The 12,964-nt window shown below is 36.1% G+C and overlaps 1 protein-coding gene across 1 annotated transcript in view; it reads right to left on the bottom strand.

The window, feature by feature from the left end:
• Positions 1 to 12,964, bottom strand: part of LOC149787090 (TPR and ankyrin repeat-containing protein 1-like) — a 57,269-nt gene that overhangs the window by 20,084 nt on the left and 24,221 nt on the right. The window contains exons 10-14 of the mRNA XM_089977612.1: positions 9,878 to 10,179; positions 8,868 to 9,017; positions 7,141 to 8,100; positions 6,699 to 6,816; positions 2,704 to 2,925 (exon numbers count right to left, since the gene is read on the bottom strand). Of these exons, the coding sequence (XP_089833738.1) occupies positions 2,704 to 2,925; positions 6,699 to 6,816; positions 7,141 to 8,100; positions 8,868 to 9,017; positions 9,878 to 10,179 (1,752 nt within the window). The remainder of the gene's footprint in view (positions 1 to 2,703; positions 2,926 to 6,698; positions 6,817 to 7,140; positions 8,101 to 8,867; positions 9,018 to 9,877; positions 10,180 to 12,964) is intronic.

Consider the following 12,964-nt stretch of genomic DNA (forward strand, 5'->3'; position numbering starts at 1 on the left):
CTAAACTTTTCTGACTTTCTGATTTGGGACTGGTGATAAAGATCAAGAACTTCATGTTCCACTCTTGTCCAAATGTGTAAGAGATTCAGCTATAGACTAAGTGGTAGACAAATCATCCATTGTATGGTTGCTTATTCTGTGTAAGCAGTGCATTCAATAGAACAACGAACCTGTCTGGAATTAATACATGGATTTGTGGACAATGAAGCCTTTTGAGAAACATCCAAACCAAAAGCCAAAGATCTGTTGACGGTTCCCCTTTGCTTACAGACATAACTGATGGCAGTAAAATTGATGGACAGAATGTGAAAGTCTTTTGAAGACAATGTCTCCTGCCACAATTTATGGTCTTATATCCAGAAAATGTTATGTGTAATGAGCAATCCTAAGAGGGCTTTATCCTTTGGCAGTCTCTATTCAAGATGGTGTAGGTCCATCAAATCCTCAGGCATCTGACTTTGAATGATTCCAACATTTGAACGAATTTGTTTTGTAGCACTCACATTCTTATAATTGTGCACTGAGGCCATTACTTCTGAAGGTTTCAAACTTGGTTGTCATGTTAAGGTTCATTGACCTCCGTATGGTCTGAAGCAAAGACATAGTTTGATTTGCTGATTCATGTGTTACCCTCATTCCTACATTCATCATCTGTAAAGACCTTGTTACATAAATGGGCGAATTGTTCCACCTCATGTAGTGGTTTGCTGTTCAACGTAACCCGCTGAATGACCTTCATGGATGATGGTTTCTCTATGCTGAGGAGGAGAATGATGCTGCTTGCTTCGTCTGCTAGAAACTGTTTTTGGCTGAATGTTCTGGTTTTGGCCAGAAAGGAGACTAATATAATTTGCATAATCCTGGTTATCTAGCTAGCATTCACTGTATACCATGGCTTGCATTTATGTTGCATGTTTCATCAGCCAGTCCACTGCAATGATGAAAAACATACAGCATGCAGCTTTGTTTCACCCCAGTCCAAACCCTGAAGCTTTCTGTTATGTGACTTTTGTTTGAGCCAGCTTTGGGAATCTTCATATAGTACCCTGATGATGCTGTCCATTTACTTTGGGATGACATAATGCCAAAAAATATTCCAGAGCTATACCTTGTGCAAACTGCTGACAGGTTTCTCTATGATGACAAATACTACATTCCATTCATTGCATTGTTCAAGAGTCTGAGTACAGCATGCCTTTTCAGAAACCAGTTTGCTCCTGGCTGGTGTAATCTTCAACAGTGGCTGCAATTATTTTAAGACATGTCAAAAGACTTTGCTAATGAAAGAGATTAGCATATAAGCTGTTAGTTTAAAATATTACCCTTCTTTGGAAGCTTTACTATTGTGCTTGTTTCCCATTCCTATGGTATATGTTTATGGTTCCTTATCTTCTTGAGGATCTAACACAGAATTTTAGCAATTTCCTCCACTCCTTTTAGCATTTGTGCACAAACTCCATCTTCTCCAATTGCCTTGCCATTTTTAAACTCTTTCCCTCACCTCTTCGATTGTGATGTCCTCAAGGCAGATATTATGGTCCTTTTCAGTTTAGGGACATTTGGTATTATAATGGGATCATTCCTTTAGAGTATGGTTTAAAGGTGCCTGGTCCATGCTGCTTCCAGCATTATAGCTTCTCTATGAGATTATTTTGCTTTGTTTATCTCTTAATGTGAGATCCTGTTATTGTTCAGCATCTTTTATGAATCTCTTGATTATCTGGTTCATTGATCTCATGTCTTTTCATTGATCTGGTTCATTGATTTCAAGTCCGTTCAGTGACCTGGTTCATTGATTTCATGTCTGTTTATTGATATGGTTCATTGACTTCATGTCTTAAAGAGTTTCTGCAGTCACAGCTTTATTTATAAGGTTTTCAGCATCTTCTCACTGACGTTCTGCTTCTTAATCCTTCTCCATAAAGGTTAAATACACCGTGTTATAGCCTTTCCCAAGGGCACACCTATTTTGCCGTCCATGGTTAGTCTGGGCAGGTGTCAATCCTGTGACTCTTGGGCAGAAAGTTCTACACTCTACCAAATTAACTACCACAGGTCTATCAATGCATATTATGCTGAAAGGCCAAAATATATTCAGGTAATAATAGTGGCCATTGATCATGCTTTATTGATATATTTAACAGATTTGACATTAATGTTGCACTACATGATAACAGCTATCGAGTTTATATTATTTCTGGTTAGATATGAACAAATGTCTGTTTACACTGATTTCTGATAAAAGGATAAAAGGATACATTTTTCACACATGAAAATAAACACATTATATAAATATAGCTCATCATTAATTTTCTATATTTCATGCATTTATTAGCATGATATTTTTCTTCAAAACATTAGGTAAAAACATTCAAAATGGGTAAAAGCAAAATGAACAACTATTATATTGCCAAGAGAAAATCTAATCATGCCATCTAGTTATGGACATGACCGTATTCATTGCTGAGGAAATCCACCCCAGCCATCCAGTTCAGCCTTTTGAGTTGCTTAAAGACCGTATGTTGCAAACAAGATACATAACTGAAAATGTAGAGGTCCCAGTTTACAAGAGTGCCTGGATTTTTTATTAGCCTGGGTCATTACATTGGGTGTTTTAGACTGGATTTAATAATCATGCCATCATCTCAATTTACTTCTTGTTTTGCAAAGTATTGTTTTTTCAAAGGAGTATATTAAACTTACTGGCTTTATTGAACTCCTTCACACTGGAACATCTGACAAGCTTCAGTGCTCTGAAATACTCAAACATTGGTGCCCTTTTCTCAAGATCCTCATCAAAAATCCATACATTGACCCTTGCCCTAGTTAAGGCTGTATACAGGTGCTTGAGCTCAGAGTTCAGCACCTTATGCTGGTTGGAGTCAAAGGTTAAAGGTCGAGGTCGTCCCTCCTGCTGAAGCACAGCTAAAATTACAACAGACATGTAGTTATCATAGCTGATTCCAACATACAAACTTGGTCTTCACCATAAAAATATATACTTTTCACCTCTATCAATTACATAATGTGTCCTAATTTAAAAACAGAACCCTTTTAACTTTAAATGGCTATAACTGTATTTCATTAATTATTATTGAATATGGGCAAGTGTACAGTTTGTATTCTTGGTGTTGCAAAAACGAGAACCCATTTATCATGCACACTTGTGTTCAATCAATTCCTGCAAATTCACTGCATAATTCCTTGTCTGACATTTGTGTAATGCTGGTTTTAATTTTTGAAGGAAGGCAGATTATAAATGAAGACAGTATATGTGATTAAGATGCTTGTGCTTCAACAAGAGATGTTGTAATCAATAACTTTCAATAACTAATGATCAAATGTTTTATCTCCATTATCTGCACAAAGGCAGGGGTTGAACATTATCACAATGACACTACATTTAGAACTGCATCCAGTATCAGAGATAATACCACTCTTCACCAAAACAAGATATGTTATATAACCAACTCATCAAAATAGTACAGTTGTAAAATTCTTTAATAACTAGATAATAAGGAAAGTGTTCTCTGCTCAAAAGCAAGTGCCAGGTAATTGAATTTGCAGTGTGATTTCGAAATCAAGTACTTACATGGTTATCATACATTAATATAATGAATGCTACAGGTTCTGTTAGGCTCTCAGGAATGTGTATGTGCTTTTCATTCATTTGCTCATTCTAAATTGAGGGATATTTACTGAATTTATATGGCATTTGCAAAATCTCATATCCTGGAGAAAACATACTGTTTGAGGACAGATTAGCAATGTTAAAATGATCATGGGATGAACAAAGGAGTCTTAATTACGTTTATCTTCCCAACTGACATTAATAGATTATCAATATATTCTGAGCATAAAACAACTCATATGGACCAGGAAAAATACTTCAAGAATGAGTTCTTCAGTTATTTTATCTATACAGTCTCTTCTCATGTATACAAATTGTTTATTTGTTAATTATCATGATATGTATTGTTTGTTTGGGATGGGGAGGGTAAAACTAATTGTATGTATTTAATACTCACCTGGTACTACTACATTATTTGAGGGACACTAAGTGCCAGTCAAAGCTAAACATTGCCTCCTCCAATTAGTAACTGGAATGTCAGAAAAGAATAGAACACAAGTCCTGCTTGATTTGGAGCAATACTACAGGACATCAGATCCCACACCCATACTCCCAAAATACCACACGCTTAAATAGCAGTACTTTACCTACTACTAATACTGCTGCAAATACTACAGTTGCTACTATTACTAATACTAATGTGCTGTTCTTACAACTACTACTACTACTGCCATAGCTGAACTTACCATTTACTAGACAGACTGATGACCTAAAAAAATGGACTTACCCTAACTGGAGGTGTGGTCCCAGCTCTAAGCTGATGGATGACTTGGCCCTAATGTGCTGTCACAAATGGACCCACTAAGCAAACAAATGCCCTTGTTATTGTGTGCCAAAGATCAAGAATAAACGAATGAAGGGGTAGCCTGTGACATCCAGAAAGTGGCTTTTGTGGCATCATCTAGACAGTAGTTATTTGGAGTGGTCACAAGATCAGCAATTGTCCTATCCTCATGGGCTTCAATTCTCATGAAAAATCCTCTTATATATGCTGAATATTACTTCCTTTGTTGTCTTTTAATCTGCTGTTGTCATTCATACTTTAATGTTTATATGTGTATTGTGTCACTGTACATATGCAATACCTGTGAATCTATATGTTGCATTACTAAATACTTTTGTTATGTACAGAGAAATGATGGACCTGAAGGCCATAGGTGGAAACTCAGTAGCAGAAGTACAGAATAGTGACAGACATGCTTTTCTAGTGCTTGGCAGTCACATGGCCCTGAGAAAACTTCTGATAAAACTCCCAAACCATTAATGATTGATGGTGCAACAGATGTTCTGAACAAGAATGGAGCAAAAAAGGTCACTTCATACTGGAGACAAACTTAATGTCCTCAGCTCCCGAGAACTAAGGGAAAAGCAGCAAACTTTATTTACAACTCTAAAAAAGGTCCAGAATTCATTAATGCAACTCGAAAATGGAATGATAGGAATGGAAGGCCATGCTGCTACTTGTTTTTCTGTAAACTCATTCCAGTCAACCAGAACTGATGTACATTATAGCCCTGGCTTCACTGTAAAGGTGAGACATGACCTTCCATCCTGACATCCATCTCATGAGTTACAATGTTGCTTTTCTCATCTCAAAACTGCTGAAAGGCCTAGAGGTGGACATGTGAATATGTCCTCTGCAGGTTTGACAATCCTTCTCAACTATCTAGGATATGTAAGTGCCCCACCTCCTTTTTGATGGACAAGACCAAAGAGTCTGGATAAAGTATATGGTCTTCCCATCTGACATGCAATGGAACCATTATATCATGTGGGAGGAGAAAGCCTCAATATTGAGTAGTGTGGGTCCCCAAATCTCACTAGGATTAAAAGGGAACATAGACAAGGTATGATGCTGCTCGAATTCCCTTTTCTAACCAGGCAAGCCAAACTCCCTGTTCCCAAAGGTATTAAACTGTGACACAAAGAAAAAGTGTTATCAACCTCATCTCTGTCTAAATATGGTTGCCTGAAGAATGCTGCCCTGTGACCAGAGACCAGTATGCAGAGCATGGTATTGGTCAATGCCCAATATTCAGTAATCAAAGCCTGTTGCCAATCAATCACCATTGGTCAATGAACAGATCTGTTCTGAGAAACTGGAGTCAGCATAAGGTTTTATGGAGCAAGATTGGTGTGTCTTTTTCTACTGTCAGGAAGGCATTCCACATTCTTATCAGGCATCAGCATTTTCAGTCCAAGGAATAGTAGTAGCTGACAGCAATGGTTCAAGTGTCAGTTGTCACAGGTAATTTAAGAATCACAAAAAGTGTTCCAGGACCAGCTCTAATACAGGAAGTGACCTGGATCTATCCTAGAAATGAAAGCAAGTAATCTTAAAATCGTGAAAAGGAAGTGTAGTGACTTTCAGCCATGTCCTATGCCATGTCTTCTTCCCACAATCAACAAAAAGGGCAGCGACTGGTATCTGTACACTAAGTACATGATAAACAAGGGAAATGCATTCCTATGGGACCTTCCAATGCCCGCATTTACACACACCTAAGGACATAAACAAAACCTGAAAAATGAAAATAAACCTACAATACAAGAAACCACAACAAAAAGTGGGCAGGTGATACTTACTCTCAAGCCAGTGCTAAATATGGTAAAAACTGACCAAGACACTATTTCCCTAAGTAAGGTGCAAACCCCTTCCAAAACATGAAACCAGATTCACAAATAAAGCAATAGTTAGGGAGAAAATAACTCAAACAACACCAAAAAGGATATCTACACGCAAAAATGAGGACACGCTGAGCATCTTGACACATGTGTATATGCTTGGGAGTGCAAGGACAAAGAGACATATTTTATACATTTTAGATATAAAAAGGCACTAGATTGGAAATGTGTTCTTCTTTTCTTGCCCTCTGATTACTATATGAAAGATATAATTTAGCTTGGACTGGGGACTTGGCATTATAAGAAAGAGCAGCAATGTGATAGCTGCAATTTGATATTACTGCTACTAAACAATGGCTTTGACTGCAAAAGAGAGAAATATTTCTAATTCAACCACAAATATGTTCAACAAGGTGACCTGAATGAGAGATAAATGATTTACCTGCATCAATCTCTACAAGACTTTCATTTGTGATAGATGCATTTCCTTCATGGGAAATATTTTTATTCTTCAATAACTGCTCCAAGTAACTTGTCACCAGACGCCACTCCTTGGATGCCTAAAAATTGAAAATGAATCATTATAAATGCTGGCAATATCAATATATTTTTTCCATTATTTGAAATTTCATTTGCTTTAGCTTGACTGCTGCTGAAATAACATATCTTAGGATTTCTCAAGAACTGAATTCAAAACATTGCAGAATGCAAAGAGATCACACAAGCTTCCGAAATTTATATACATATTTCCTGCAACAGAAACAAATGTTTTCAATGCATCATTTTATTACACTTAATGAGTTTTTACTTGGTCCCTGTAAATAATAAAAGGTTTGATAGAAAATCATTTCTAATTTCTTCATAAGTCATAAAAACATTCCTACCTGTGAATCTTTAAAGAAGTTGTACAAAAGCACGTCATCAAATTCCAGTCCTTTGGCCTCATAGATTGTTAAGATAAGTCCAAGTCTGAGTTCCTCTGGAATCGTGTCTCGAGATGCATCATTCACCACCAAGATGGCTTGGTGAGCTCCAAACTCAATATGTGAGGTCTTTCGACGATTTCCATGCAGAAGCAATGCAAGATCACTAACACTGCAGGAATCAAGTAGAACTGGCAGTGGACCACTGAAAAGACCTTGATCTTTGTTGAGTCGGTCAAATGACTCGGGGAAAAATTCCACTAGCAGGTCCAGGACACTTGTTGCAAGGGAGAGAATTCCAGCATGAGAACGATAGCTGTGAGTCAGCTGATACACCTGTTTCGGCACTTCAATAGCTTTTGTTTTTCCCATCTCTTGCACTGACTGTTGTGCATGAAAGAAAAGAGATTTCAGGTCACTGAATCGGAAAGAGATTCCCCGCATTATACTTTGTGCTGTATCTCCAGTCAAAAACATCTGGTTGGGGTTCTGACAGATCTGAATCAAAAGATAAAGTTCTGCCTGTGTGAAGTCTTGTGTCTCATCGACAAAGATCTGATGAATAGCCCATGGAACCACTTGAAGATTTTGATGACGCTTGTAGATATCATGAACAAAATCTGTCTCATCAAAAAGTCTATTCTGCTTCTTGAAGTGATCATAGCAAGTGAAGTACTCATAAATTTTGTCTCTTTCTCCTGAAAAACTGGGGGCTCTTTTCCGACCAATCTCTATGTATTCCTCCATGCTAAGGTATCCACAGGGCTTGGAAAGGGCTTCAAATGATCCCTTGATAAAAGATATTATCTCCGTCCAGACTAGAGATGGGTGATAACCGGGCTTCATTTTAGTTTTTGTTTGTGGCCACACCTCCTCCAGAAATACTTCATATGTCACTTCACGTCTAGGATCCATTTTGCTCTGAAAGCAACAATTTCAACTTTAATGTTCATCTTCTGCACATGTTCAAACAAAAATCATTGATACACATGCATATATATATATATATATATATATATATATATATATATATATATATATATATAATGTTTAAGCTTCATTTGACATTGACAGTACAACAAATTCATACAACTTGTATTCAGCACTTTATTAAACTAATGAACCAGGAATTTAATCTTAACCATAACTTCTCCAGCCATCCCTGCTCAAAATATTTCTGGGGAGTGGAGGGGGATGTGTGACTGGAAGAAAATTGTACTGTTGTTATGCAAGCAATTTCCTTCCAATCATATACCTGTCAGTTTCAAGAGGTAAATATCTTCAGTAATTGTCAAACCAGTCTGACCAAAGTTGACTCTGCAGTTCAAAAGGAAATATCACAAAAGCCAATTCTGCTAATCGCTAGAGAAGCTACGCATTTATTATGTAACCATAAAAAGCAATTTCAATACAGTATATCGTATATCTTAAGTAGTATACTTGTCAAGTCAGACCAATAACGGAGTTGCCATTCTGGAAAAGAAGTCAAATATGTACTTATCAAATACATCTCAGGTCTTTTTGGTATGTTTGATGTGTAAAAAATATCAAATGTTGATTAACACATGACAGACACATTAGGGCAATGCCACAAGATTATATGGCCTTCTGCCAGTTCCACTAATTAGACCTGGTTTTGAATGTAACATTATCCACTCTGAACTGCACTTTTCATGAATGTAACATACCTGATAAGCTCCAACATCATGTTGGTCTTCATCATCCACATCATCATGCCTTTCAACATATGCCTCCTCTTTCTCCACATTGGGATCCTCATCTAATAGTGGTAATCTGCCAAGAGGACCATCACCATCCGACCACCCCTTTATATCTACCTGTACGTAACAATATATTTATTTTAAGACCCTAAAGGTAATGTTTGCACATAGGCAGTAAATAAACAAATAAAGGGATATAATGCTAAATCCCCATTGACATGTCATTGCAAACGGATGTGTCAAAAATGACCCCACATGCCTGTCCCTGAAACTATAGGAATAAATATTAAGATAGTGCCTGAGTCACATTATATCCATATTAGGACAGTATCCATGTAACAGTTTGCCTATATTAGGACAGTATCCATGTATAATTTTGTCACTGTTAGGACAGTATCCATGTAACAGTGTGTCCATATCAGCACAGTATTTATGTATCATTTTGCCTATATTAGGACAGTACCCATGTATCATTTGCCTATATTAGAGGAGTATCCATGTATCATTTGTCCATATAAGGACAGTATCCATATATAATTTTGTCCCTATTAGGACACTATCCATGTATCATTTTCTTCTGCAATTCTAAAGTCTAATTTTCAGTAGTCATATCTTTTCTTCTTTTTTAAAACAGACATTACTGGCTGCAATTTCTGACATGAAAAAACACATCAAGGAAATATTCAAATCTGGCCAATATACACCCCCAAAAAATTAACGAAAATGTAATAAGCACACCATCATCAGTGCAGAAATGAATATGTGTATTTATCTAAGTTGCACCATGATTCACATTGTTTTAAAAATATGTACAGAAAATACACTGAAATAACAGCAAGCAAATGTAAAGAATGTAAAAAGTCAGATCCATTATATTTCTGATTCATCGCACACACATACATACACACACACACACACACATATCAGCTTGCATTCTTGATGGAGTCAGAGAAAACACAGGCCATATTTAATCCTACCTTCAAACTACCATCCTCCTTTCTCTCAAAGAAATATGGGGCACCAACTGATGCATCCAGCATTAGCAGTAGCTGTCGAGATGTGAGAAACAGTGGATACAAAACCTCCTCCACATCCTGAAGCCTGCTTGGTAGATTTTTTGCCTCTCGTTCTACATGGTCTTGGATGATATCACATGCATGATTCAGCTCACAGAAGTTCTTCTGCACCTCCCCACACAGAACAGCATTTTTGGTGACAAAGATCTGATGGATGTGGTCGTATTGGGAACTAGAATTCTCCTTTGCTGTATTACCAGCAACTACAGCCCATGGAAAAGAAATCACATGCCAATACTTTACTTTTGGTGCATGAAGTTTAAACTCAAGTTCAACATTTTAAACAAGATCAACTACTACCAAGATGATAAAAGTTCCTATTAGTTGTAATGAGGTAACATTCTCCACACACCACTGATTATATATATATATATATATATATATATATATATATATATATATATATATATATATACAATGCTGTCTGGTATATCTGTGCATGTAAGGTTTATGTCTCCAATAATGAAGCAAAACGCTTACTGAATTCGACCGATTGATAAAAATAAAATACTGCAATGCTTACCATTAGAAAAGAGGTAATTGTCACCAGAATATTCTGTTCCAAATACTATTAATTTTCCACACAGGGGATACCACACCTATGTTTTCATGTGTTGCCATATGTTGGCCTATTCTGCACACAGCTTTGAAAAATCATGTGGTGTTTATCCATCTGGCTACAGAAATGAAATAATTTAATTTAGACTAATTCTGTCAGTAGTCCAGTCAAGTAATTGGGTCAGGTTTATAGCTAGTTTTACAAAAGTCAATGTAACAAAGCCAATAAATGGCAAGAGATATTAAGCAAACTAAACAGATCCTGTAAACAAAATTAGTAAAGTTCAACATTTTATAAAAAATAAGCTATTATGTTGAAGAGAAACAACAAAAAATAGGATGTAATGTATTTACAACATCTTATGGGGAAAAAATTACTAAAGAATTTAAAAACAGACTATCCACTGGGGAATTTCTTGAGAATCCCATTCTAGTGGCAAGTTGACACGTTGGGTAGCAGACAATATTGTACGTGTGGGGCAACTTCTTGCAAAATTGAAAACCTGGATTAAGATGCAGAATTTGTTACGGTATACATTTCCATCTTTTATATAATGTATTTATTTGTATGATTCTAAAAGATACATAGTAAACAAGATTTTCTAGGTTACAGGTTCAAGAAGGTCATGGAGTAGGTCTTCATATTGACATTTAGAAATCACATTTTCATATGCAATTCAAGTCAAAATGTGGGATATTTTTGTATACTTTATGAATATCACCTTTCTTAATTGAAGCACAATTGATTTTTATTGATACAAAATGGATTTTTAACCTGAAATAATGTGTGACCCAATGGTTGCAGAAATGACGCATCACTGCGCAGAATTACCTGACACGCAGAATTGGCCAGCATCAATTACTGCACTACTTTTATTGCTGTACTACTGCACACTGATTACTGTAGTGTACTACTGCATCAATTACTGCACTACTTCTCTTATTGCTGTACTACTGCACTGACTACTGTACTAGTGTACTATTCAATCAATTACTGCACTGCTTACCCTATTACTGTACTAATGCACTGATTACTCTACTAGTGTACTATTGTGATAGGTTACTGCATTTGTATGGGAAAATGTGAACAAATTTTTCGAACGGAAATACTGCACAACCTTGGGAGTGCAGTATATCCATCAGACAAAACGAATTCATATTTTTACATACAAATACTCTTTTTATTATATGCTAATTATTTTATTCTACCTAATGCTTAATTATATTTTAAAAAATACACTACAAGAAACAAAGTAACTGAAAGTTGGCTGTATTCCAAACAAAATACACAAGCGCAGATTCATCATTACACAACAAAAACATTATTACTGTGCTCATAACTCTGCATAGATAAATTTGAACTTAGCGCACACTCGAAAGAAAATGGCATGTCTAGTTAAAACTGAAATCTGGAGTCATATTGTGAATGAATGTGCATTGCAACAACTTTTCCATTTGATCTGGAATGAATAGATTCTGGTCTTTTTTTTATAACATGAAATACATCAGACTGAAGAAGTGAGTGAGAAGCGTGTTGACATCTGCAAATGTTTCTGTTTTTGTCATTGAATGTTTGAAATCATAATGTGGGGAAAATATGAAGTCTTTCAATTGCAATTATCAAAAAGATGTGATGGTATTTAATGCTTATTTCATTTTGAGTGCAGTAAGGAGGAAATTGCACTTATATTCGAAATTACAGTACAATTTCGAGATGTGTAATCAAGATTGAGAACCTATGACATATGGCTCATGTAATTCGGATTTGAGAAAGTACATTTTGAGGAAATTCAAGATGTAAAACTGTAAGTACATTTTTTTGCTAAAGAAGACAATATATGACTTGTCACTTGTATGTTTTTTGTAAGGACCCTTTCTTGCATCTGTTGTATAGCTAGCCTAAATTCAAAACATTGTATCAACAAAGTTAATGTGGTATGTGGCAGTCAACGAAACATCTGCATGAGTTCATCCAGAAACAAATTTAAACAGCCACAACATAAAGTGCATACTACGTGAGTGTACATGATTTGTTTACAAATCAAAGTGCTGGCATCTGCATCCATTGTTTGTTTACAATAGAAAGTAGTTCCTTTATGCATATGAATGCAATATGTATATTTGAATGCAAGTTCAGTATCAGGTAATACTGCACAATTCTGACAATGTAAAGTATATGGAGAAAAAGCTAGGCATATAACAACATCAATTATTGCACTACTTCTCATATTACGTTACTACTGCACACTAATTACTGTACTAGTGTATTAATGTTTCAATTACTGCACAACTTACCTTATTACTGTACTACTGTACTGATTACTGCACTAGTGTGTTATTGCTGTTGTTGTTGTTGTTGTAGGGCTTAACGCCATTTTTCAGCACGCGATTGGCTATACATGGCGGCCAGTATTAATGGTGGAGGAAGAA

Source organism: Sinohyriopsis cumingii, chromosome 12 (assembly GCF_028554795.1).
Source record: "Sinohyriopsis cumingii isolate HCF-2022 chromosome 12, ASM2855479v2, whole genome shotgun sequence".
NCBI lineage: Eukaryota > Metazoa > Mollusca > Bivalvia > Unionida > Unionidae > Sinohyriopsis > Sinohyriopsis cumingii.